Source organism: Corythoichthys intestinalis, chromosome 5 (assembly GCF_030265065.1).
Source record: "Corythoichthys intestinalis isolate RoL2023-P3 chromosome 5, ASM3026506v1, whole genome shotgun sequence".
Lineage (NCBI taxonomy): Eukaryota > Metazoa > Chordata > Actinopteri > Syngnathiformes > Syngnathidae > Corythoichthys > Corythoichthys intestinalis.
The window spans coordinates 46602458-46630449 of record NC_080399.1 but is presented as its reverse complement, the minus strand read 5'-3'; the positions used below and the strand labels follow the sequence as shown (position 1 = coordinate 46630449).

The following is a 27992-nucleotide window of genomic DNA, read 5'->3' as shown; positions in this document are numbered from 1 at the left end:
GTTTTAAACATGTTACTGTCCCACAGAAATATTTTTGGGAAAAAATCATGCTTGTCTTGAATAAATGCTTCATTGAGTGTCCACTCAAATCCGCTCCAGCTGCTCACTTAAACACAATGAGTTGCATCAGCAACTGTTTAATAAGTTACCCTGGACACTCTGGTTCAGTGGTAGAGAGGAGATCAATGAGAAAACTCCTGGCTATTATGAACAATGCCAGTCACCCACTACACGTTGTCATCCGTACACAGAGCAGCTCGTTCAGCAATAGGCTGCTCCTCCCCAGGTGCCGAACTAACAGATTGAGGGGCCGTTTACATGGTGACTCTCCGAGAATACGAAAAATTTAAAATTTGCATTTGCGTCTCCATGCGAACAAAGTCGCAATTCCACATGAAAAACGATGTAGTATTCATATCAGGCCCTAACGGGCGGTGCAGATTTACAGGGCGACAGAGAATGATGCTTTTTGACCCCATCAAGTTCCCTCAGCCCGGAAAAAAATATGCTCGCCCACTCGAAGCAATGGCATTTTTCTTTTGTTCAAAAAGGCACAAAAATGGAAACATTCAACATATCTAATTTAAAAATATTAATAAAAGAGTAAATTAAAGCAGACATTCCGCCATACTGTATTTGCCGTTTTTAATGTTTAGTAGCACCGCTGCGCACGCCCAATGTGACGTGTACGAGTGCTGACGTTATCGTCGTGGTCTCGCGCTGCGGGAGCCTTTGATATGCATGCCGAGGAAGCCCCCCTCAATAACCCGCAATCGGATTCTTCCACTTTGGAGGCAGGATTCAGAATTTTTCGTCTTCGCCTTCGGTCTTTGTCGACACCATATGCGCGTGAGGCGGGTCCGCTACTCAGTTATTGCGTCTTTGTGTCGCAGAGTCGCCATGTAAACTGCCCCTGAGGGACTCCTTTGTCCAAAGAGCTATCAAGCTCCACAACTGCCCTTTAGGTGAGAGGGGGAGGGACAACACTGCACTATTAGCACTTTAGCACCTCTGTAACTTGGCCCTTCTGCTAGAGTCTACCTGGTGTTATTATTCTTTTTATTGTACGTCTTAATTAGTAGCATTTGTACTTATTTCATTTTAAAATTTAATTTCATGTTTCTTAATCCCTTTTACTCGAGAACTTTTTTTACTATCCTGCACCTTATACTTTTTATTTTTACTGCCGTGTTGTTATGGGCACCGGAAACTTCTAATTTCCGTGAGGGGATTCTCCCAAGGGATAAATAAAGTTTATTGAACTAAATTGAAGTTAAACGATGATTGACGTATGAGGCACTTTGAAGGTCGAGTACATGGCAAGATCAAAGCATCGTTTTTTTAAATAAGCAACTCCAGTTCACTCTCTGACGAACAAAGAGCAGGGATAAGGAAGGGAGGGAGCGAGCTTGAGACATCGAGATCGGCTCAGGACAGCTCATCTGTATTTTTTTTTTTAATTGGAAAAAAATCTACAATGGACTGAGGGCGCGAAGTAGTGAGGATCACTATTTTTCTTATATTACTTTCTGCTACAAAATGTTCAAACGGCAAAAAGTAAACATTAGTGAGTCAATCTAATTCGAGAAAGAAAAATCAAATCTGAAAAAAGGAAGCGCTTCTGCTTGCTTCTACTGTTCACTCCAAAAATGTAGTTATAAAGAGCCAATAAAGCACCTACAAAATTATATAAACCTTAGACTTCAAAAACAAACAAAAAAGACAGCTATTCAATAACTGCTTTGGATGGTTACAAATATATGCCATACAGGAAGACAAAGCCCAGATTGGTTTATATAACAAAACAAACTTAATACATTTATTAAATTGAGACGATAACAGGCAGTATTTCTGGAAATCAACACTTGGGTGAACAAAATAAATCAAAAATTATTTACAACTTTCATTCTTTCCTTGCTAATAAGACTATTGACATTTCATCCAAATACTTAATAACACATTTTAAACAGTGATGTAAAAACTACCCGTGAACCAAAAAAAAAAGTAGCTGTGGCCACTTTTGAATATAATATTGACAAAAACTTGCAACTACCGAATCTTCACTTTTACATGAATGCAGAGAATCAGTGAGCAGATGTATCTTACAGAACCGTCTCTTAAAGGTTTAACTGGCATCTGAGCAAAATACCAAAATGTACGCTTGTCCACTATGATGAAGAAATAAAATCTTACTGTAAATTGTTCTCCTGTAAAAATTGTGAATAATTGGTGATGAAGCTTGGATCAGTGGCCTCCAGATGTCTTCACTGGCTCAGTCTCAGATTTGTAGCGTTTCCGAGCATGTTTGTATTTCTCCACATAAGCCTTGACTAGATTGCCTACCTTTACTGGGTTAATTTCCCCACTTTTGCTGTGGCATACCTAGGAGAATACATGATGTTGTCAACTTCAACTCTTCTGTCGAAACTGAAAACAAATTGACACACCAACTCATTAAAAGTCTTAGAACCCACCTTCTGCACAGCTTTGCGTAGAATCTCTTTATATTCCTCCTTGTTGATCTCTCTCTTCTGGTAAAAAGGTTTGATGGCTAGTTTAACCTCCTCGATGGCTCTCTCTTGCATGTGAAGCTTCTTCAAATACGTCTGACAGCCACTGCTCGTTGGCTGTGCGGCATCATCTCTCTTGGACAAATCACTGACTGAGTCAGGTCCACTTGTGTCCTGTTAAGGTAGTTCATGCGACACGACGAAGCTTAAAGCCAATCATCGACGAGTATTCATGTTTTGCTGAGAATGTGTCTACGTCGTCATTTTTGGCATTCTTGAATTGTGAAGAATGTGAGAGGGAAATATTAAATTAAAAATTAAATTAATATTAAATTGACCACATCAAACTGCATACTAACCCTATGAGTCAGAATTGATGCTGTCCAAATATTTTTCAATTATTGTTTTTTCAACTCCATTTAAAGCTATAAACTGAACAATAGACAGAGTTGAATCTGAAGATGTCTTTCTTATTATTAGGACTAGACTGATACTGAATATTAAAATTGATGTTGTGGGTTTCGATTTCAATTCATCTGAACTGACACTCCTTTCAGGTTTGGTTTCAATCACATGAGCACAAACTGTTGCTCTGTCAGTGATCACAAGACCGACAGTGACACCTACCGGTGATTACACTATCTTACACATTATCAACAAATGGTACAGAACTGCAGTGACAGAGCACTTGCCTTAATTTAGTAGTTTATCAAAACAATTTTACCGATTGGATCCGTACTCACTCAGTATTCTTCTCAACTTTTAATTTAACACCTTGAGTGACACAAGAAAATGAGCCGCTTCGTTTTCATTTTGTTTGTCATGTTCAACAAACAGCTGAAATTACATTAGCAGCTTTAAATTTATTTACTGCATCCAGTCACAGTGGCAGTTCCTGGCACAGTCGGGTTTGGTGGTTGCCCGTGCGGCAAATTGCTTGGGGCGCATGTACGCAAAGTGCACAGGAGTGATTGTCTTCTACAGGTAGTCCCCGGGTTAAGACATACCCGAGAGTTAGTGGTTTCGACTTTACGACGCCGGAGTGTCGTCCGCCATTTTGTCTCCAGTGTTTTTTCTCTCAGAGTAAACAGTACATATTGTGCCTCACAGAATTATATTTTTCACTTTATTAATATGACTGTTCTGTCCTTTGGCGAAATGTGTATTTGATTATAATCTTGACTTTTGTTTTGCAATGCATGCTTTTATTTTGGAGCACCTAGCGTTGACCAGGTAGTACTTCCGCACGCGAGTGAAGCCCGAGTTATGCTTCTGCATTGCGGTGACGGCGTAGCGACGATGTAGACCCTATGGCGTCAATGAGTATTCGATAGTTCTGCGGCAATGGAACGCGTTGCTCTGCAAATCACCGCCAAGCCACTAAAGGGGTGTTTGTACGGTTTTTGGGGGACTCTTGTCGACTTTCTCTAGTTTTCTTCCGGTTACACAACAATGCCAACGGATATGGAACGCATGAATGTGGATCTTCAGCTCAACAACAAATGTTGAACATACAAATGTTGAAGCGCAAGAGACACAGAAGACGGTTGCGGAGGTGGTCTGTCCGGTCAACGGACCGGTTTGATGACCTAATGCGGCGTATACAGCCTTTGCTACAGCCTGTTGATGCCGCACAGAGACAGGCAGTCACATTGCAAATTCTAGCATTGGGTGGAAGCTAGCTTCAAACTGCTGTCGAGCACCGTGTCCAGCATTTTGTCCAAGGTCTGCGAAGCATTGTGGACAGCCCTCCAGCTCGATTTTTTTGCCATGTCCTACAACCAGCCAGTGCGTAAAATGTAAGGAAGTTACACACTCGCAGCAAACATGTAAACAATAAATTATAAAATCCACCAACCAAAAATATGACGAAGTCATAAAAAGCTGGCAGTTTTTGGCCGACTATGTCCCCGCTTCGTGTGGCCATTTGCTTCCGAACACACACACATACTTGTCTGGGAGGCTCCTCCATTTTTTTAGGTAATCGCTGACCTCTAGCCCTATACTTTCAGCAATCTCCTTCCACAAATTGCTTGCTATCTGGCAATTTTTAGAATGTCTTGATGAGACATTGAAGAGGTTGTCGTACTTGCGGACCTCTTCGCTGATACACTCGTCGGCTTGGTCCATTTTTGCATGTAGCACAACAATGTTTGAAAATGGCGGTGATTTCGCACTAAACCGGAAACAACAGTCTGAGCGCACTATTCACAGTCCATTTTCAGAATTCTGTGGATGCGCACGTCAGGCTACGGCGCAGGATCGTAAATCACGTCTGCCTTGACGGCGTAGGTCTGCCGCAGAAGCATAACTCAGCCTTAAGAGCACATGTACACACGAAGAACACGTATTAGCGCACACGAGGAGGAGCGCAGCCGAGAGAGAGCAAAGGAAAAGATTGCATCTTAGCTCGCTGTCTAGCTAGGACTTAGCTCCAACGTCTTTGCAAGGACAGTAAAATGACGGAAAATACATGTTGTTGGTTAGTTATTTTTTAAATTTAGGGAGTATTTAGAGGTACTTAATGGGTTAATCCCTACTTGCGCGGAAATTTGAGTTACATCTCCAGCGTAGGAACAGAACTTGTTGTTATCCGGGGACTAGGTGTATTATGTATTGGTACCCCTAGCGTTGCAATGACGCCCCCTGCAGACCGCTGTTACAGTCTGCACGCAACACCATAAGGAGAAGGTGGGAGAAGCGTTTGGATCAGTTAACATTGTCATTGCCTAGGGTTGACATTGATTCTTAATGTGTTTATTATTAGAATATTTGACCTAGTTCTATAGTGAATTTGCACATAGATCGTGAGCATTCCTCACAATGCTAGAGGGAGGAATAGTAATGCGAAATGTGTTTTTTTTTTTTTTTTATCGTTCATACTCGTAATTTCATAGTTTTAGCTTATTTTTTTAATGTCTACGACTGTTAACATCATATCAAAATAATGTGAGCAATGAATGTAGTGGTTTAAAGGGAGATAGTGTGCAAATGTTCACTATAGTTGGTTTATAAATTAAAATTATGTGGTTTCATGTTTAATAAGCTAAACACATTAAGAGGTCTGGGAATGTTGACTGTATTAGTCCTTCTCAAAAAAATTAGCATATTGTGATAAAGTTCATTATTTTCTGTAATGTACTGATAAACATTAGACTTTCATATATTTTAGATTGATTACACACAACTGAAGTAGTTCAAGCCTTTTATTGTTTTAATATTGATGATTTTGGCAAAAAAAAAAAGTCAAGAAAAACCAAAAATCCCTATCTCAAAAAATTAGCATATCATGAAAAGGTACTCTAAAGAAGCTACTAACCTAATCATCTGAATCAACGAATTAACTCAAAACCCCAGCGAAAGATTCCTGAGGCTTTTAAAAACTCCCAGCCTGGTTCATTACTCAAAACCGCAATCATGGGCAAGACTGCCGACCTGACTGCTGTCCAGAAGGCCATCACTGACACCCTCAAGCAAGAGGCTAAGACACAGAAAGAGATTTATGAGCAAATAGGCTGTTCCCAGAGTGCTGTATCAAAGCACCACAGTGGGAAGTCTGTGGGAAGGAAAAGGTGTGGCAGGAAACCCTGCACAACCAGAAGAGGTGACCGCACCCTGAGAAAGATTGTGGAGAAGTGCTAATTCCAGACCTTGGGGGACCTGCAGAAACCTGGAAATGGGCTACAGGTGCCGCGTTCCCCCTGTCAAGCCACTTTTGAACCTGAAACAATGGCAGAAGCGCCTGACCTGGGCTACAGAGAAGCAGCACTGGACTGTTGCTCAGTGGTCCAAAGTACTTCTTTCAGATGAAAGCAAATTTTGCATGTCATTCGGAAATCAAGGTGCCAGAGTTTGGAGGACGACTGGGGAGAAGGAAATGCCTGAAGTCCAGTGTCAAGTACCCACAGTCAGTGATTGTCTGGGGTGCCATGTCAGCTGCTGGTGTTTGTCTACTGTGTTTTATCAAGGGCAGGGTCAATGCAGCTAGCTATCAGGAGATTTTGGAGCACCTGATGCTTCCATCTGCTGAAAAGCTTTATGGAGATGAAAATTTCATTTTTCAGCACGACCTGGCACCTGCTCACAGTGCCAAAAACACTGGTAAATGGTTTACTGACCAATGGCGTTACTGTGCTCAATTGGCCTGCCAACTCTCCTGACCTGAACCCCATCGAGAATCTGTGGGATATTGTGAAGAGCAAGTTGAGAGACACCAGACCCAACACTGTGGGCTTAAGGCCGCTAGCGAAGCATCATGGACCTCCATAACACCTCAGCAGTGCCACAGGCCGATTGCCTCCATGCCACGTCGCATTGAAGCAGTCATTTCTGCAAAAGGATTCCCGACCAAGTATTGAGTGCATACCTGATATAATTAATTGAAGGTTGACTTTTTTTTTGTATTGGTCGGATGAAATGTGCAAATTTTTTGAGATTTTTGTTTTTTCTTGACTTTTTTTGCCAAAATCATCAATATTAAAACAATAAAAGGCTTGAACTACTTCAGTCATGTGTAATGAATCTAAAATATATGCAAGTCTAATGTTTATCAGTGCATTACAGAAAATGATGAACTTCAAGGCAAGGCAAGGCAAATTTATTTATATAGCACAATTCAACACAAGGCAATTCAAGATCATAAAAATCACATTTAAATCAACACAACGTAGAAACGAAGACAAAAGATCGCATTTAATCACAGAATAAAAATAAATAAAATAAAAATAAAACAAAAACTACTACTACTAATAATAATTTAAATCAGCAATGGAGATAAAAACAAGAGGAATAGAAAGCAGGTAGATTGAAATATATAGACAGTTATAGATATGCAGTGCTAAACAAAAGCGTTTTTAGCCCTGATTTAAAAGAGCTAACAGTTTGAGCATACTTCAGACGTTCGGGTAACTTGTTCCAGAGGTGAGGAGCATAATAACTAAATGCTGCCTCCCCCTGCTTGGTTCTTGTTCTTGGAACATGCAGAAGACCGGTTCCAGACGACCTTAGGGGTCTAGATGTCTCATAGGACTCTAACAAGTCAAGCATGTATTTTGGTCCAAGGCCATTAAGTGTTTTGTAGACAAGCAGTAGTATTTTATAGTCTATCCTTTGACTTACTTTGATCACAATATGCTATTTTTTTGAGAAGGACTAGTATGTCTGTATGGTATTCACCAGATACTAAATGTGTGTTCATATGTACAGTATGCAGACCTGCACATGAGCCCAAAAAAAGTATTTCATTTCAACTCCTGTGCTCTCTAACCTGAGCCCGTCGTGGTCAACACATCTGAGCCAACTGTCACAAGTAGAATCTTCCACACTTTATCATTTCTACAATATTTTAATAATGATTGTGATATTAAATTAATATTCGATTGCACATATTTATTGTTGTGCACTTTCAAGTGGTTTGATAGCGATAATATATGTAAATTCTTAGCAAACACTGCGTTTTAGTTGAGTTGTGGTAACTATACTTCATGCGCTGTACTTTGTGGGTCAACCGTTGTTGTTTTTTTACAATTTGTGTGTGTGTGTGGGGGGGGGGGGGGTTCGGTAGGCTACCAACGCCACTGACTGCATCTCCAAAGACTTGGAAATTGGGGCACTCGTAATACAAGATGCCACTGTATAAGGGAGGAGAGTCATTTTCTTATGTCCATGCGTTACACACTGTAGTTAAATTTTATGCATAATTTTATCATGGACTTGTTTTAAATCAACCGTGAAAGTGTGCAGAGGCCTTTTTAAACTATCATTGTTCAAATACGTGTGGTGTTACCTGTAGTAGGTCTTACCTGAGTCGTGGTAATGGATACAGGTCTGGAGGCTGCCTCTTGCTTATGCTTTTTTTTATACAATGCCAGCTCTAAAAGAAAGTGCAGTGAATTAAATTCAACCCTTCAAAAGTCTCTAAATTTCTCTGTAACAAATTTAAATTCAGTAAAAAACAAAACAAATTGATGACGAAAATGCATCACCCTGCCAAAAATTAGGATCTGTTTGCACCATTTCACTGGCGTTTTTTAGGGTGAGTGATGCAGTCTGAAATGCCACTCTGTATTACTGACAAGTCAACGCTCTTAATTTTGGAGCATGTGAACATATTCCTGAATGTTTTTAAGTGCCATTAGGAGGAGTTCCTAGAGTGCCAGGTGAAATGATGGTTCTTTGAGATATAATGGAGTTACATCCCTTTACTCTAAGTGGAAAGGCATTTTGGAACAGATTTTCCGAGCCCATCTGATTTTCAGAATTCTTGGTGCGTTGTACACGGGTTAAAGTGACCATTCAAACCTAGAACGATTTGACACTCCCTCACTTTTGGGAAATCTTGTCTTGCCACTCATATTTCAAACACATGCAAGAAAATTAACTGGTCAGCCAAATATGGAGAAAGAAATCATGACTTACTGCTCTCAGACTTGTTTGGTTGCTCTACATCAGGCTCTTGTATATTCCATGTCACTCTCTTCGCTTGAATTTTACCTTTGCATGCAGCCGGGACCTGTTCTGCCTCAGTCTTTGCTTCCTGTCCAGTGTCTTCCTTCTTGACATTGGCATTTACATCCTCGGTGTGGTCTGGCTTCACAAAGTCAATGTTATCAAGCAACATATCCACAGAATTGTCCTCATCAGACTCCGGGGGCTGCTTCAAGGAGGCTTTGCATTCAATTGTGCCTGCCTCTTCTGCAGGGACCTTAACCTCCTCCTGGTGACTGTCTAAGGTATAAGGCAAGGTGACTGGCAATTCTGAGGAAATGGGCTCTACTTCTATTTGGGTGATTTCATAAATATCTTCAGTTTTGATCGATTTGCACACTTCTCTCTCATTGGGATCTTTTTTTATTTCTTGGCTGGTCGAAAATGAATCTTCGTTCCCACCATGTGTGGTGATGGGAGATTGTCGAAACATATCTATGGATTGCTGATCTTTTTTCTTGACCATTTTCAAATGTTTTACTTCTTTCCCAATTTCAGTAGCTGTGATCACAGTGACTCCACTGTCATGTTCCTTTTTAGTTTTTGCAGGAAAGGTAGAATCGTTTTTTACTTTAGGAATTTTTTCCTCTTTGCTCTCATTTTTGGTGTCTTTGTTATATTTTGAAGAGGAGAAATCAGGCACTGGATTTTCTGGCAAACGTTTGGATGAAGCATCTATTTTCCTTCTCTCTCTTGAACTCGATCTAGACCTGGGTCGCTTTTTGTCTTTAAGTCGAGGCCTCGTGTCTTCACGATGAGACGGCGGATGCTCTCGCCTTCTTTCCTTGGATCTGGACCTGTATGGTGATGTTGACGGGGACTTAGAGCGTGAGTATCTACGTCTATGGTCCTTGGATCTACCCCCGGGTTGCGATCTGGACCAAGAATGACCAAATGTCCTATCATTTGACACCTTTCTGTTTCGGCCCCTTTCGCCATCATCAGTTCGTTCCTGTCTCTTTTGTTCATGTTTTTTCCATCTTGAACGTTCTCTGCTGCTTGACCTGGAGTCAGAACTTCAGATTTAAAAAAAAATCAGAGGAAGAATTAACATGATTTAGCGTTTTGGAAATTTAAAAAAAGGCTTATGTCACTTTACCTTGATCTCTGCCTTCTGTTTTTGGAAGATCTCTTAGGAGAACTTGATTGAGAACTATCTGACGATGAACGAGTCTTTCTCTCTCTCGACCGCCTTTCTCTGTCTTTAGCAGTTTTCTTCTGCCGTTCTTCTTGGTTCGCGACAAGTCGGTCCTTCGTCTTGCCTTTGTCAGATTCTGCACTGCTTGAATTAGAGTGTTGTTCTTTTGCTGAAACTGTATTGGTAAAAGTTTTGTTTTTGTGGACCAAATCTTTTGGAGGAGATGTTGAATCTGATTTTATTTCTTCCTTTACTTTCAGCTTAACAAAAGATGGGGTACAGCCAGAAGAATCAATCTCTTTGTTAGGGGGGACTATTTTGCAACTAATGCCACTTTCGTCCTTTGTCTGTAAATGGTCCAGGCTGTGTTGAACAGGTGAAAATGTCACTGGTGCCTCCAAACCAGAATAGCTTTTTACACATTTTTCAAACATATCGTCTTTTCCTGAATCAGAAAGTCCTGACTCAGTCTTTACCTTAATACCACTCACTGCTGCCTGGTTTTCAATCTTTCTTTCCATGGTCGATTCAATTCTAACTCTGACAACTCCTGAAGCGCAACTGACCATCCGTGATGGAGTCTGTACAGGGTCACTCCTTGGCAATTCTTGTGAGTCTTCACTCTCATGCGTTTCAGTTTTCACTTGACCTGGTTGTTTACTTTGTTCTAAAAATTGCCTGAAGGCCAAATTAGGAACTGAATTCAGTTGACGAGCGCTGCTGTTAATGTTCTCACCTTCACCATCTGAGCTGCTCGAGTCTGACATCGTTGGATTAGAGGGGTCATAGACATTATTCAAGTTTTGTTCATCCCCAGTGGCTGTGCGAGATGCCAAAACCTTTTGTCTATCCAAGTGCTCTTGTCTCTTTTTTGCCGCATCCATCTTCTTTCGCCTATCATCGAGTGTGCTGCTTCCGCTAGCAGGAGAGGTTGGGAGACTGAGCCTTCGTGAATGCCATGAGTTCCCGCTAGGATTAATGCGGAAGCTTATGGATGATGACGATGAGGAAGATACTGAGGTATTGCACGGTGGCGTAGAAGGAGGGACAGTGAAGGAGGAAAAGGAGAATGAGTTGGAGAAGGCTTGAGAGGAGCCGGCTGCTTGACTGTGAGGCCGCCGGTCAGTGTTGCTTGGTTGCGGAATACGTTGCTGGCCATTTTTGTCACCAGCAAAGTTCATCAAAGGTATGTTAGAATTGGTATTATTACGGGCGGAAGAATTACTAGAAGTGCCACTTTTACCATCATTTGCAGCATCACGTTTTATTTTTGGTATCTTTGGGAGGATGTCCACGTCTACCCATGTAGGTTTTATAGGTGTTTTGGTAGGCTGTGATTGCGATGGAAGGCCTGTTTTACGAAAGTGGCTCGGGTCAGAGTTCTTATATGAGGTGTGGGCACTTTCTAGGGAGGGACCAAACATTGGCGGAGGTCTGTTTTTCAGAGGTGGCTGAAAACCTCGAGGTGACAAATCAGGAGAGTGTGAAGGATGACTATGGTGATCAGAGGGTACTCGAGAGGAGTCCTGGGAGAAAGGTATGTTCAAGTCGCTGTGAAAGGAGCCTGGTAGGTGTCTGTTGTGGTGATTGGACGAAGAAGATTCTTCTAGGATGGGTGAAATTGCTGTCAGTGCCGGAACATTTGATTCTTCTGAGTAACTGCACTTTCGTGAACCTGGCTTCAATGTTGACGAACTTGCTGTTAAAATTAAAACACAATGTCAGATAAACCATATTGATTATGACGGGTAGTCAGAGTGAATCTTATTTAGGTGAAGAAAAGCTCTAACTCATAACTGATAACTCATTCTATTAGTGTGCATGAATTAGCCAAACTTGCGTCTTCATTATTGAGTCCTCGTCTTCAGGGTTTCTTGGTGAGCATGTCTCTATATTCTATCCTGTATCATTGCAGTATGTTAAAAATATTGAAGAAATGTTCCCCTTGTCTGATAATTGAAGAAATATTATTTTTGTGTATTCAAAGGGTTAGTTGTGAATGATAAATGAATAGGAGGATTTTATCTAAAAGAACTATGTGTAGGTTAAATGTACACCTCTTTAAAAAAGTACCCTTGTCTCCAATCTTGATCAATGTCATCAGCTAAAATTAAGTTGTTACGTTGTCCTCTTGAAGCAGTGCTTCTCAAATAGTGTGTGTGTAATGCCTGGGTGGCGCGAGTGACTTTTAAGAACATGCTCTTTTTGTTGGCCGTACTAGAATTAGGTGTATTTGCACATCCGCTGTAGTGGGTTGCATTGGAACTATTGTCGCAATGATATAGGGCTTTTTTGCGTGAGGCAAATGATATGAATAGAGTAAACAAACTCTCAAGAGACAACTTTTTGCATAGGGATAAAAAGAAAGGGAGCAAGAGACGGGGATAACAAGACAGTTACTAAACGTGACAAAGCGTATGTAGCACAGGCTTTACAATTTAAAAATACAATTTTTTTTAACTTCAAAGAAATTAAGGCATTTTAAAGCTTTTCTGTTACTAATTAACAGTTTTGATGAAGTCATTTTTTTCTGTAAATTGAACACAATTTTTTTCTAGTATTCTTTAAAGGTAATACACACACAACAGCCGTGTCCCAATACAGGGTCTCAATTGGTGGAAGACCCTGCTGGAAATGGTTGTTGGCGAATTCTCCTCCCCAGTAACCAAATGGGATGGTCTTAGTCTCTTTGAATTTCTTGGTTGCATCATATAAATCTGAAATTCATTTTCTTCTACATAATAAGTTACATAATAAACTAATATGAACCTAAGAATCAACAGATGGACCACAAACATTTTTATCGGGTCAAGCAACCGTTACCATGAACCAACAGTCAGGTTTCAACTAGGAATGTCCCAATCACATATTTTTGCACCAGAGTCAGAGTCAACCAATTTTGAGTCCTGATCAGATACCGAAAAAAGGTGGATTTTTTTTTTTTTTTTTTTTTTTAATTGGGGGGGGGGGGGGGGGACAAAAATTCCAAACATGTTACAGTACTGTATTTTTTACAGTACTTCCCCTTCCACGTTTTCCTCCGGGAGTGTTGCGGAGTATAAACCATTTTTTTTTTTTTTATCTTTTGGCAATGCCATTGTATTACTGGAATATTTGTTACTTTTTAGGCCTAAAAAGTAACATATGTATATAGTATATCTCTTTGGAATAGGCATGAATGATATCGGGAAAAACTGAATTTGAGATATACATTGCCAAAGGTCCAAACTTACATTTCTCATTGGTGCACCTAATTTTTTTTCATAAGGTGCACCAGCACAAAATATAGGCACGCCCACATTTTCACTGGATCACCTTATTCACTTGTAATCACTCTCTATAACATTCACATACTAATTCATTCATCCATCGTATGAACCGCTTATCCTTACGAGGGCAGCAGGGTTGCTGGAGCCCATTACAGCTCACTCCAGGCAGAAGGCGGAGTACACCCTAAACAGCTTGCCTCCCAGTCACAGGGAACATATAGACACACAACCATTCACGTACACACTCACACCTTCGAACAATTTGGAGTGTTCAATCAGACGGGATTAAACCCATAATCCCAGGACTGTGAGGTGGATGTGATAACCACTGTGCCCCCGTGCCGCCTTCATAATGTGAATAATTTTAAAATTTATTCAAACTTGCCGTTCCACCCAAAATGGCCATCCACCGCTCACTTTCGCAGAGACGTCCACCCCCACATACATTATGAATGGGTTGTCGCTGAACCCTTCACACGAGGCTGCCGCTAGTTTGAAACAGCATTTATGACTGGGCTGCAAGTTTAACAATGATTAACACATTGGTGCTTTTGATCATAGAGCTACCAAAGCTTCCCCGGCAAGATCAAAGCTACAAACCTGTCAATAATCGTTAACTAAGTACCAAACATCTGCTGCATTGGACAGTTTGGTCGCACTGCTTAGCAGGAGGGAGAGTGTGGCACTGCATGAGAACGAGCATGAAGCAGAAAAATATAAAGCGGTACCTCGACATACGATCACGTCGAGACACGATCTTTTCGACATCCGACGTAAAATTTGACTCGCCATTTGTTTCTACATCCGACGACGTGCTCGAAATACGATGACATGACAGCACCGCAAACAAATGCCCGGAGGATTTTCTTGTGAGAGAAATCAACACAGGTTTCAAAAAGGTTGGTACAGGTGGTGAAATAAGGAAAAAGGTGACGCTTACCTTCTAAATGAATATGCAAATCTTAGAGAAATATGAGCGTGGGGTGCGATCATTTAATTCAGAACTTATCCAACACAAAATGCCTGCTGTCCGCCGCAACGGACTATGGACTCAAGAAAACATTGAAAGCAAAAGTAAACTCAACCGCACCGCTCCTCTCTGTCACGTCAGTCATGCGGTGCGTTCAGGTACAGAAAAAAAACGTCCGCCACATTAGAACCCGATTCGTTACATTATTACAGGAATTATTATTATTATTGTTTTTTTCATAATTAATGTTTGCTATGTGTAATTGCCATTTGTAATACTAGTAGTACCAGCAGTATTTATTAAGGATTTAGTGTAGGTTTTTGCACTGTGGAACGAATAAATGGAATTATAATGTATTCCTATGGGAAAATCCTGCTCGACATACGACAATTTCGACTTACAAACAAGGTCCTGGAACGAGTTAACTTCGTATGTAGAGGTACCACTGTATTTTTAAAATTAAAAAAACGATCCTTTTCACTTTAATCTCATACTCTGAAAAATTGCGCGATCGGCCCGATTTCTGATCATGTGGTCGGATCGGGACATCCCTAGTTTTAACCAATTTTAAGGTTTTGTATTAATATATGGCATTGGACGTTAAAAATTTGATAGTAAAAGCACATAGGAAATTTGAATACTTTCATTTATAAAGTTAATCCTGTTGCCATTAGATGCAGTCTTTCAAAATAATTTTTTCCAGCTTGAAAGCATTTTGGGGTACGGCTCTTGGAGGATCGTGCATGTGTTGCATCCTCCATAATCGTCTCAAATCACCTGAAGAGGAGCATCCTCCATGTTTGAATGGAATGGGACAAACCTTCGCGCAGTCTTGTTATAAAACTCCTTCAAATGCACACTTTAGGTGTGCAGACCCCAAGTTGTGCAGAGGTGTAGTAATGACAGTTTTATAGGCAAATGATTTATAGTTGTGACGGCGGAGTACGGGTCTTAACAGAAATTGAGACGCACTGTCTCAAAGTGAATTCTGTAAAAGGTACAGTCTTCCAATATCTGATTGGAATCTCCAAACTCACCTGTTTGAGAGGCTTTAAGAGAACCATCACGATTAATGACAACATCCGAGCTATCCATCAAGAGCATGCTTTGCCCTGAAAGAATGCTCCCCAGCAGGTCAGGAACTGGCGCTGCCTCCACGACGCCTCTAGTTTGGGAAACATCCATAGCGCGCCTGGTATAACAGAAATGAATTGATGGTTGTTTCTTTTTTTCCCCCCACTTTATTGACTTTCATTTTCAGGATATTGTTGAATTTTGCAATTAAGAGTCTAAATTACAACCAAATAAAATGTCAAAATATATGGCGGAAAAAACAGACATGGCTGAAAAATCAGTTTATGCTCTTACACCCCTCTGTAAAGTAAACTGCTGTATATTAAGCCAAAAGAAGTGTTTTATAGTGTTTTATAGAACAATATGTCTATATGCTGCCATAGCAGTTCTGTGGCGCATTATGTCCCCGGACTGTTTTTAATTTGTTCGTTTTACCCTGGATACCTCTGTTTACAAACACTGCGCAACCGCTTTTGTTTCAACCCAGCCATAAAAAGAACTATATTTATTATTTGAAATGGCTATCATTTTTAGCTTAGAATCATTAATTGATATTTAGTTTAAAAAAAATAATAAAAGACTTCAAAAAATATTAACTTGCATATTTTGAACTTTTAAACAAATTATATCACAATGAAAAAAATATTGTCTGTAAATAGGTCAGGGATATGTACCTCATAACTATCACTTAATTTTATTTTTTTGTTACTGTCGCATTTCCCCCAATATTTGAGATGATAAATATTCGATCCAAAGAAAATTTGTAGGAAAAAAAAACATTTAAAATGGTAAATATTTGAAAAAGAAAATCTCGACCACTCCTTGTTGTGTATGACTTCTGCATCACGACCTGTGTTATCATACAGTGTTTACCCATTAAATAAAATCCCCACAAAGTCCGGCTGTGGCCATTCACAGCTGTGTCTTGAAACTCGGTGATACATGCTACACGGAGTTTTTGGATCGAAACGAGGTAAGTACGAGCTAATACCTAGTTAAAATCATGGTGTCTTTAATTATGCTCTCTCATGCTCTCACCTCGAGTTACCGGAGAGCCACAACATTGCAGTCGACACTAGTGCGAGAATTACAGACACAGCAGGCTAACTGACTAGCATGCTGTTGATTATCTTTTCGATCCTTGTTTTCATTTGGATTGCTTATTATGGGATAATATCGATATATTAGATATATCAGATGCGCAAATCATAAAGCCTAGGTCCGAGGGTTCAAGGCTGAATACAATAACACACTACTCAGTGTACTCACATACATTTATATATTCCCTCTATGCATATGGAGCCTTCTGTTCTCAATATCTCGCATTCACATTCTTTAATCATAATTGAAAAAACATTTTAAAAGCCCACTGCAAAAATTAAAATACTATGGTTTTGGAATTTAACCCCTAAAATTCCCCTGGAAATGTATTTTCTTTGCACAGATTAAAATCAAGCCAAATCAAAAACTGCATGTAGTGAAGTTATCGTTAACTACACTCACCGGCCACTTTATTAGGTACACCTGTCCAACTGCTCGTTAACACTTAATTTATAATCAGGCAATCACATGGCGGCAACTCAGTGCATTTAGGCATGTAGACATGGTTAAAGACAATCTCCTGCAGTTCAAACCGAGCATCAGTATGGGGAAGAAAGGTGATTTTAGTGACTTTGAACGTGGCATGGTTGTTGGTGCCAGAAGGGCTGGTCTGAGTATTTCAGAAACTGCTGATCTACTGGGATTTTCACACACAACCATCTCTAGGGTTGACAGAGAATGGTCCGAAAAAGAAAAAATATCCAGTGAGCGGCAGTTCTGTGGGCGGAAATGCCTTGTTGATGCCAGAGGTCAAAGGAGAATGGCCAGACTGGTTCGAGCTGATAGAAAGGCAACGGTGACTCAAATAAATACCCGTTACAACCAAGGTAGGCAGAAGAGCATCTCTGAACGCACAGTACGTCGAACTTTGAGGCAGATGGGCTACAGCAGCAGAAGACCACGCCGAGTGCCACTCCTTTCAGCTAAGAATAGGAAACTGAGGCTACAATTTGCACAAGGTCATCGAAATTGGACAATAGAAGATTGGAAAAACGTTGCCTGGTCTGATGAGTCTCGATTTCTGCTGCTACATTCGGATGGTAGGGTCAGAATTTGGCATCAACAACATGAAAGTATGGATCCATACTGCCTTGTATCAAAGGTTCAGGCTGATGGTGGTGGTGTAATGGTGTGGGGAATATTTTCTTAGCTCTCTTTGAGCCCTTTGGTACCAATTGAGCATCGTTGGAACGCCACAGCCTACCTGAGTATTGCTGCTGACCATGTCCATCCCTTTATGACCACAACGTACCCAACTTCTGATGGCTACTTTCAGCAGGATAATGCGCCATGTCATAAAGCTGGAATCATCTCAGACTGGTTTCTTGAACGTGACAATGACTTCACTGTACTCAAATGGCCTCCACAGTCACCAGATCTCAATCCAATAGAGCATCTTTGGGATGTGGTGGAACAGGAGATTCGCATCATGGATGTGCAGCCGACAAATCTGCACCAACTGTGCGATGCCATCATGTCAATATGGACCAAACTCTCTGAGGAATGCTTTCAGCAACTTGTTGAATCTATGCCACGAAGAATTGAGGCAGTTGTGGAGGCAAAAGGGGGTCCAACCCGTTACTAGCATGGTGTACCTAATAAAGTGGCCAGTGAGTGTATATAGCTAACTCCCTGTTTAGCCATGTTTATTTACAAAATAAACCACAGGACTAAATTAAATCTACATTCACTCACACACTAATTACCTGTATTATTGTACATCCACCCACATGTCTTAGTGCATCCATATTGATTATCAAAGACTTGAGTAGACAAAGGGGATCATCTTGAAGTGTCCGTTATTTATTATGCACCAGGATGGGTGTCCAAAACATTTTTTAATGAGAAACTTAATAAGAAAATTTCAAAGGTCTTAAAAATGTCTATTTTTCACTCACCTGATTTGACCTACTTTTAAGGTGTAAAAAATGCCCTCCTGTTCGAAATTGTTCATCCCCCAGAAAATAGAGATTTTAAGCTTTGCAATAAGGTATCTTACATGGATATAGGACAATTTTGAAATTTGGCCAAATTAGGCACCTCAGAGCGGAACTTCAAGTCAACTGAGTGTTTTCCGCCATATACATTTATTATCACAGGTGAATCAAATTCCTGCATATCATGTTGAAATTTTACCTTGACATGCCTGTACTGACAGGTCGAGCAACAGGCTGGTGAGAGCGAAAAGCAGAATGAGAGATCCCTCGCCTCTTTGCCAGGAGCAATGATGTAACAATGTCTTCTTGCTCATCCTGTTCTCTGCCAAAAAAAAAGTTCCAAACATAACATATACCTCAATAATTATTACGGCATCAAGTCATCACTTTGCAATGAACCAGTTGATCATACCGATCTATGAAAGGATCCAGGTCAGAAGGGTCCCCATAAATTGAAAGGGATGCAGCTCCTATGTCTGCTCGCATGCTGCTTAGCGTGTGCTCTGAGGGGCGACACACTGTAGGAAGTGAACAGTTGTTCTTGTCCTTTGAAAGTCCGAGACTATTGGCAATGCGGCTTCGAGGAGTCGCTACCTTTTTCCCCACCTGTTATAATTCAAAGGCATGAAACAGCTTGTTTTACAATGCACTGTACATATTACTCATTTTGTGGAAAGCTCATAATTGTGAACAACAGACTCACCAGTGTTCTTTTGGATTTAGAACTCTTCCCTTTACGTTTCCTCCTACGTTTTGTTGAGCGGCCTTTTTTACCCTTAACAGAGAGCGGCTTCTTTTTTGTAACCTTTCGCCGTGTTCCTGTTCAAAAGAACGTTCCACTTTACTTTTGGGTACGGTTCTTCACACTGTAGCATTTTAGCATACCAACTTACCAGTCGTGCGCCTGCGCCTGGTTGGAGCACGAGGTGTAAGGTCCCTTACGTAAATAGCGGTGTTCAGCCCAGCTACCACTGCATTGATGGTCTCATCCAGCCAAGTTGACTGGATCAGGTTTGTTGGAGCATGCTAGAAAGACAGTACAGTATATGACTCACTATCCAGTTTTATTTTATTTGATCAGTCCAGTCTGGTAAGAAAGCCAAACACATGCCAGTTATAATTCATCAAGCATCTCTTTCCTACTGACAACACACTTTTCTTTATCCATTAATGCATATTCAATAGTGTACTGCGAGCACACAAAAAAACAATCAAAAGAGAAGCATCACGCCATCATGCCAAACCTGCGACGTGCGTGCCTGTGTGATACGATGTCGATTCACATTTGCCCGAACCCGCTCACTGTGCTGAGTGCGGGCGATGGCTCGCGTTGGACCTGCAGCTCTCGACTGAGAGCGACTGGTGGTTGGCTGGGCAGTAGAGGGGACGGTTTGGGTTCGATTTAGTTCTTCTTCCGATCCTTCAATAAAGAAAGCTTATAAGTATAAGCACGTAAACCTAGTCAATTTAAAATATTTTGGAAAATGTACTGTTTTAATTGTTTCCATACATATAGTTGGGCCTTTGGAGTGCCACCTTTTGAAGCATAAAATGTAACCATATGGGGCAACCATCTAAATATTTTGTAATCTGCCTTTATCTGCAAAGGTGTTTGTGAAAAGAGTCCTAGATTTGAATCCACTTTTCTAAAACAGCATTGTCACTAATTTTCCTTAGACAGCACCGAAATCTCAAAAATCTTACATTTCAGGAAATTAGAGAAATAATATGGTGATAAGATCACTGGAAAGTAAACTGAGTTAAGCAGCGTGAACCCCAGAAACTAAATCATCCCTTTTCTTACCTGAGTTATTATTATTAGCAACACATTCAGGACAGAACCATTCCTCCACAGGGACACTATCTAGAGGTGGTGTGAGGCATTCCATGTGGTAGCTGTCAACAAAGGAAAGTTGCCCAATAACTATTTTGCTAGTTCTCATTCAAGAACTTTTTGTTATGGAAGAAGGAAAGCACAAAAATTAAGAATTTGAGGTACAAACTGTTCACTCCACAGACGTTTAAATTTGGCTGAAAGTCTAATTTTGGGAATTAAATAACCAATCGTGATAATGCTAATTTATCACATTATATATGTAATGTCTTCTTACAATCAAGCTTTCCATTTCCATCTAAACAGGAGTTTTTGACTTAATGACCATATCTGTCTTACCCAGCGTCACAGCCATCACAGAGAAGAAGACGGTCCTCTCGATCACTGCCCCCACACACCTCACAGTTGGTTTGTTCCAAGTCCAAACCCACAGTCACCTCTTCATCTTCCTTCACTGGCTTTTGAACTGTAATCTATATACCGTATGAATATAACAAATACTCAAAATACATCTGTAAAATACACAAAATACATCGGTAAAATACTAAAAGACAGTGAAGTCAGGTCTGGTGCCCATTTTTTTAACATAGCCTTTATATTTCATGCAAACAAAGCACAACAAATCTTAAAACTTACTCTATACTAGTATAGTGGGCTGCAACTAATGAGCACCTTGATCAATTTATTTTGGGATAACTTTTTCAGGAAATCAGTGCATTAAAAAAAAAATAATAAATCCACCACTTTATTGACAAACTGGACATTTATTCAAAATTCACTGTTGGAAAATGCATAATCATCAATTAGGATTAAGTTAGTGTTTTTTGCTCCATAAACAGAAAATACCGTAATTTTCGGACAATAAGCCGCTACTTTTTTCCCTCATTTTAAGTCCTGCGGCTTATGGTCCAGTATGTCTTATTTTTTCATTTATTTGGGTTAATAGGTAACACTTTATTTGACAGCGGCATCATAAGACTGTCATAAGACCATCATATTTATGATATGACACTGTCATGGGCATTAATGAACGTTTACGACAGATATCATTAAGTGTCATTCAGCAAATTTTGTCATTACCTCTATTTATGTCCAGCTCAGCTCTTTTACATCCATTCAAAAGTGAGATAATTTGCTGGATGTCACTAAATGACATTTGTCATAAGCATTCATTAATGCTCATGACTAGAGGCGTGCGAAATTTCCGATTCTTAGATTACTCAGCCGTGGAAGATTCGAGAACGATTCACAAACATCCAAATTCCGATTATTGAATTATAGCAGGAAAAGCAAAACTAAAACACAGTCTGCGCGGTCTCTGGAACACAATGAGGAACGGACCGAGAGTAAATGTTCAACTCTAGCCGCTAGATAAAAAAACAATCATACCTGACTGCAGCCGACAACCGCTACAAACAACGCCCAATTGCTAGTTGCTGCAAACATACGGCTACTGTAAATATCACATATATGTAAAACTAGATGCAAAATGACAGACGGCGGCGGTGTTAGAACATTAGAGAACTAGATGCGAAATGACAGACTCGGCCGGCGTTAGTAAACAACCGCCATCTTAAAGTAGTAGACTTCTCTAGAAGGCTCTGTTGTAGCAAACCTAATTAACTTCTTATCTGGAAAAAAAAATCCTAAATTGACAAAAACTTGACTGAAATCTATCCTTAAATGATGAAACAGTTTTAAAACTGATATGTCAAACGTAGACAGAAGGGAAATTATGGAAGAATGGGAGCAATTTCAACAACTTTAACGGTTGATTCACAACATTAAATTGATTGAATGTAGTTTAAAGCTGGTGCTACAGAATATGGACTTGAGTATTTTATTTACTGTTTTTAACTGTTAACTTGATACTAAAATAGTAGTTTGGTTTAGCCAGAGAGGATTTTTGAATAATTTTGGAACTAATGTACAAAACATTAAAAGAGGGGAGGGGGGCATCAATAATTGATTTTTAATCGAATCGGAGCCCCTGAATCGTAATCGTAATCGAATCGTTAGGTGCCCAAAGATTCCCACCTCTACTCACGACAGTGTCATGTCATAATTATGACGGTCTTATGTCTTAATTTGCTGTCAAATTAAGAGTTACCGGTTAATACCTTTTGGTGTAATCCCATAATACAGTGAGGACAGCTGCAGCTTATAGTCCAGTTCGTCTTATCTGTGAACAAATGCTGATTTCGTGTCAAATTTGGTGGATGGCAGCTTATAGTAAGGTGAGCCTTATAGCCCGAAAATTACGGTAAGCAAAAGCGGAATAAATTGTGTATTTTGATGAAACACAAAGAAAATAAGTCCGTGTTCACGGAGAACAAGGGAAATGTGGGAATTTTTTGTTATTAGAGGCTAAATTTCCAACAATGCTGACAATTGCAGAACTTGGTAATAGACCCTACCCACGTGACGTCACAACTCCGCTCTCCTGAATGGTACCGCCCAATTGTTCGTCAAAACATAGTGTTAACCTGTTACGGCTACGTACATTCCTCCTATTTACGGCGTGTTTTTCTGCTCCCTAACATTAATAATCAAAATGGTGAAGGCGTGTGTGGCTGTTGGTTGCACTAACAGAGAAGATGAAAGGAGAGACTTGAAGTTTTACCGTATTCCGAGGGATCCAAAGAGGAGAGCGAAATGGACGGCTGCAATTCGACGTGAAAACTGGGCACCAAAAAATCACTACAGACTATGTAGTAGTCATTTTATATCCGGTAAGATGCATTTAAGATGTACTTAGAGGGTTTTGGGCTGACAAATAACCACAATTAAGATCATTGCTAGGCTAATCGCCGACAACATACACGTATGTATGTAGTGAGAGTGCTATCGCTAAACCATATAAACATTAAAAGCCTTAACTCCATTGACAAACGACATGAAATACATTAGACTTGACAGTGGATGTTAGCAATAACAAAAGATTTTGAATTGAAAATTTCGTAACTCACCTTTCCAAGCACAAGATAGATTCCTGCCGAATTTTCGTGGACGAGGACCTGTTTCACCCAACCAGCAACGAAGTATTTATAAGCCTCCAAGCTCTTAAAGTTTTTCAAACTTTCGTGAGAATAGGCTGATTTTGTGTGGACAAGATAGTTGTAGATATCAGGGTAGCAGATGTCAGGCAGACAGGGCGAAGACAGTGGGTCGAAAAACATCGATTTGGGCATCAAATATGGATCTGGCGACTGTATAGAACGAAGCTTTTCCACATAACGCCTTTTATGCAACACATCCAGTGAGTTTACGGAATCAGAAAGCACCGGGTCTTCAATGAAATGCATTTTAAATTCCTCGATCAATTGAAACCAATGCTAATACAGAGACAAAATGACGGACAAGTGGGCGGAACCATACAGCGAGCATGTGGTTTTGTGACGTCGGTGGGTAGGGTCTATAGATGAGTTGGTGATTCATTTTCAAACCTCTACTTTAGATTAATGATTTAAGTGAGGTTATTTAATCCATCAAGACTGTCACATATCTGACTTATTCTTATCATTTACATATTCGACAGGCTCAGTAGTGTAGGACAAAATAACGGGTGAATATACTTACTATTTTCTGTACTTTACCACCATAAGATTTCCTTAGGTATATGCTGTTGAATGCAATACGGTCCACAGGGCATGAATTCGCATTCTAAAAAAAGAGAATACAATCATTATAACAACATGCTTTACTTTTCTTCTACCTCTAAAGAGTTTGAAAGAAATATTTGGACTATGACATGAACACGCTCTCAAACAACTATACAAAAACCTATTGTCGTATAGTGCAATTCCTTGTTTACTTCAAGAATTAATGATACATGTATTATACCAAACGATTAGGGATGCAATGAAAGGAAGTTTTTGGCCAAAATCGAAAATGAGGAAGCCAGTGAAGAAAACTAACACCGAAAAACTTAAAGGGTTGAAAAATTAAAGCTATTTTACCTTGGCCCAGGCAAGGATGCAGTCCAGGCAAAAGTAGTGCTCACAGTTCTCTGGCGTTGCCACAGGCTGGTTGCTAAAACTGTTGAGGCAGATTGGACACTTATCTGCATCTTCGTCTGAGCTAATGACCGCGGTGGCAGTAGAGGTCTCGCCAAAAACTCCATCCTCAGTTAGAACAGCATCCTCCTCCTCTTCATCTTCCTCATCTGAAGTGAATAATACACAATATATTGGTCCTTTTACATTTTTACATTATCATATAACAACAAAAACCTGGTTGGCAGACCTAACTGTTTAATGATGCCTTAAAAATGCTGATTACTATGTAATACTAATGCATATTTGGGGTGAAGATATAATATTTTAATGTATACATGTCTATTTAATTTCTTTACAGACAAAGAACACCACAAACAGGGCATAATGCAGCTCAAAAAAAGTATTCATCCGTCATAAAAAGACATTTTAACAATAATATACTTGGTTAAGCACACATACATGGCTTGGGCAAATTTGACATTGAGTATATCTGTCCATTATAGTGTATTCTGATTGTTGTTTTTTTTTTTACAAAGGAAAATCATACAGAGGCATGATGATGCGGAGTTATCACGCTTCAATTCAGTGCAATGAATTTGACACTACTATTACCGTCTTCCTCTTCATTCTCCTCTCCTTCCACATCACCCTCCTCTTCATCGCTGTCCGATTCTCCCTCTTCAGAATCGTCAACTTCATCATCAGAGTCTGGCAACACATGAACAGAAATATGCATAAGAATTCATTATTTTGGGTAAACAAGTCATTCACGCTTCTTATGCAAAACACAAATCACAAAAACAACCTGAGACATCCCATGGTGCAGTTCTTTTTCTGTGAGTGCTGCGTTTTATCAGCTCGTCTGCGCTGTCATCATCCTCCATGATTCCTGAACAGAATCTTCACTTGAGAGCTTGTCCACAAAACTATTAAAAAATAGATATTTAATATGATTATTCTGATGATAAATGTGTGAGATCAAAATGCTGGCAACCTGGATTAACCAACATCCAGATTACTTGTTCAAAAAAAAGGGGCAAGTTGATTCCATCAAATCGAAAGGTTTATTTCATTACCTGCTGTGTCTGAGTAAAATAAACCATATTTCAAGTTAGCATAACAAATCTAAATAAAATGAGTCTTGTTTATAAAATAAAATAATTTTTAAAAAGTACTTTATGACATCACGCGATAGTCTGCTTGCTAAAGGTTATTAAATGCGTTCGGAAAGGTCTATGTTACCAGACGAGGGCTACATGCTATGTAAACAAATATGCAAACTCAGCACAAAACATGGCTCACTTCGTGCATTGCATTAATTATGAGTAATTTTAAAACATTTTTGTGTGCAGTAACACGGCTACGACTCAAAGAATACAACACTGTTGTTGTTTGGAAGCAAATAGTTGCATTAGCGTGGAACCATGTTGCTGCGACCCTTCCAGTAGCACAAGCTAAATTTAGCATTGAGCTTCAACAACACGTCTCAGTCACAATCTAGCTTTCCTTGTTCTAAGATAGCCAAATAAATCGGTGCAATGTCACAATTGAGTAGGTAAAGGCTAAACCAAACAAACCATAATTGTTAGCTAAGTGAACGCTCCAGCTGAGAGTATGCCGTGATTCTACGGCCAAGGTGTTGAGTGACACCGCCGGCTGTTTGTCTTCCTTGGCGTTTCATAGCGTATGGCAAATATCCTTTATCTACATTAACGCCACCTTTTGGTGTGGAGTGTTGTTAAGTGTTGGAATTACTGTATGTTGAAATTTCCTGTTGCATGAGTTAAAAAAAAAAAACACACAAAAAAAAAAACATTTTCTACACTGATTGTATTTTTTGTCACTGATTCCAACATTTAATTCAGTAAAAGTTAAATGACTGTTTTTTTAAAATATTCAGAAAATTACAAAAATTAAACGATAGATACACAAGGGGTGGGCAACCCAAAATGTTGAAAGAGCCATATTGGACCAAAAAAAAAAAAAAAAAAAAACAGCTTTCTTATCCCTTCAAATGAAAACATGTGTCCTGCGATTGGCTGGCAAACAGTTTAGGGTGTACCCTGCCTACTGCCCGTAGTTAGCTGGGATAGGCTCCAGCACCTCCGCGACCCTCGTGAGGAAAAGCGGCATGGAAAATGAATGAATGAATGAATAAATGAATGAATGAAAATCTGTTTTTCATTTCCGAAGATGACAATGCATCATGCCACAGAGCTAAAACAGTTAAAGCATTCCTTGGAGAAAGACTCATCCAGTCAATGTCATGGCCTGCAAATAGCCCAGATCTCAACCCTATTGATAACCTAACCAACATACTAGAGATGTGTTTTGATAGTAATTTCTTTGTTTGCTTCTCATGATTCCATATTTTTTTCTCAGAATTGAGTGATTCCATATACCGTAGTATATTTCCCTGCACCTGCTCTCTAAAATTAACATTTACTGACCACCACAATATTTTTTATTCATTGCTTTTAGTGTTTCTGAATGAGTTGCACTTTTGAAGTAATTCATTATTTTTTTTCAAGCTTTTTATCTGAGTTTGTTCTACATGATAAAATGTCTGAGTGAGTGAGACTCCACACGTTTTGCTAGGGGTTGTATATATATATATACATATACATATACATATATACATATACACACACATATATATTAGGGCTGTCAAAATTATCGCGTTAACGCGCAGTAATTAATTTTTTTAATTAATCACGTTAAAATATTTGACGCAATTAACGCACATGTCCCGCTCAGACAGTATTCTGCCTTTTGGTAAGTTTTACAGCAAGTTTTTTGTGCTGTCTAACAGCGAACTCTTGTGGTCGCTTTGCGACATGGTTTGTTGCTTTCTTGCCAGTTCAATATGGCTGCACAACGTCTCGGGCTGACGCCTACGTTGCAATGTTGTGCTTATATGATCCTTGGACAAGATTTGTCCGTAAGTATGGTTGTTGTAAAGAATGTACATATTATGTTAGTAAGCGAAATGTTATATTTTTTGTATGAGACGCTTTTTGTTTATGTTTAGTGAACCTGTAAAGCGTGCTAAGCTAACGTTGTTGCTAATGCAATGCTTGTGTACTTTTTTTTGTAGTTTCACTACGGTCTAAAGAGGACAGTGGTTTGAGGCCATTTTATTAATAAATCAGATGAAAAAGGAAGAAGTCTGATTATTATGGCGTCGTTCACTAGCTGTCTAGCTTTGGAAAAAGTAGACGCTTCGGAGTGAGGACAGCATAGACAGATTTAAATGACAGTAGAGTGAAATGCCCACTACAGTCCTTATGTACCGTATGTTGAATGTATATATCCATCTTGTGTCTTATCTTTCCATTCCAACAAATTATTTTACAGAATATATATATAATTTACAGAAAAATATGGCATATTTTATAGATGGTTTGAATTGCGATTAATTGCGATTAATTACGATTAATTAATTTTAAGCTGTAATTAACTCGATTAAAAATTTTAATCGTTTGACAGCCCAAATATATGTACATATATATATATATATATATATATACATATATATACACTGTATATATATATATACACTGTATATATATATATACAGTGGGGAGAACAAGTATTTGATACACTGCCAATGGGAAAACCCATTGACTGTGTATCAAATACTTGTTCTCCCCACTGTATGTATATGTCTGTAGC

At 39.5% G+C, this 27992-nt stretch overlaps 1 protein-coding gene across 3 annotated transcripts; it reads right to left on the bottom strand.

Annotated features, from left to right (window-relative positions):
• Window positions 1–1791: 1791 nt before the first annotated feature.
• On the bottom strand, window positions 1792–26019 carry phrf1 (PHD and ring finger domains 1). Of its 3 annotated transcripts, none has more exons than XM_057836211.1 (18): window positions 25895–26019; window positions 25123–25243; window positions 24930–25025; window positions 24279–24484; window positions 23899–23982; window positions 20659–20792; window positions 20290–20381; window positions 19730–19905; window positions 19379–19511; window positions 19189–19304; window positions 18898–19091; window positions 18685–18807; window positions 15411–15565; window positions 10096–11833; window positions 8928–10012; window positions 8312–8382; window positions 2475–2684; window positions 1792–2382 (listed from the first exon to the last, which is right to left on the bottom strand). In XM_057836211.1, exons 2-18 carry the CDS (start codon window positions 25199–25201, stop codon window positions 2245–2247), a joined length of 4830 nt encoding a protein of 1609 aa, XP_057692194.1. In that variant the 5' UTR covers window positions 25202–25243; window positions 25895–26019; the 3' UTR covers window positions 1792–2244. The 3 variants fall into 3 exon arrangements, with proteins under 3 accessions (XP_057692194.1, XP_057692197.1, XP_057692195.1); XM_057836214.1 differs by having other exon boundaries at window positions 19745–19905; XM_057836212.1 differs by having other exon boundaries at window positions 25123–25206; window positions 25895–25974.
• Between the last annotated feature and the right edge of the window lie 1973 nt (window positions 26020–27992).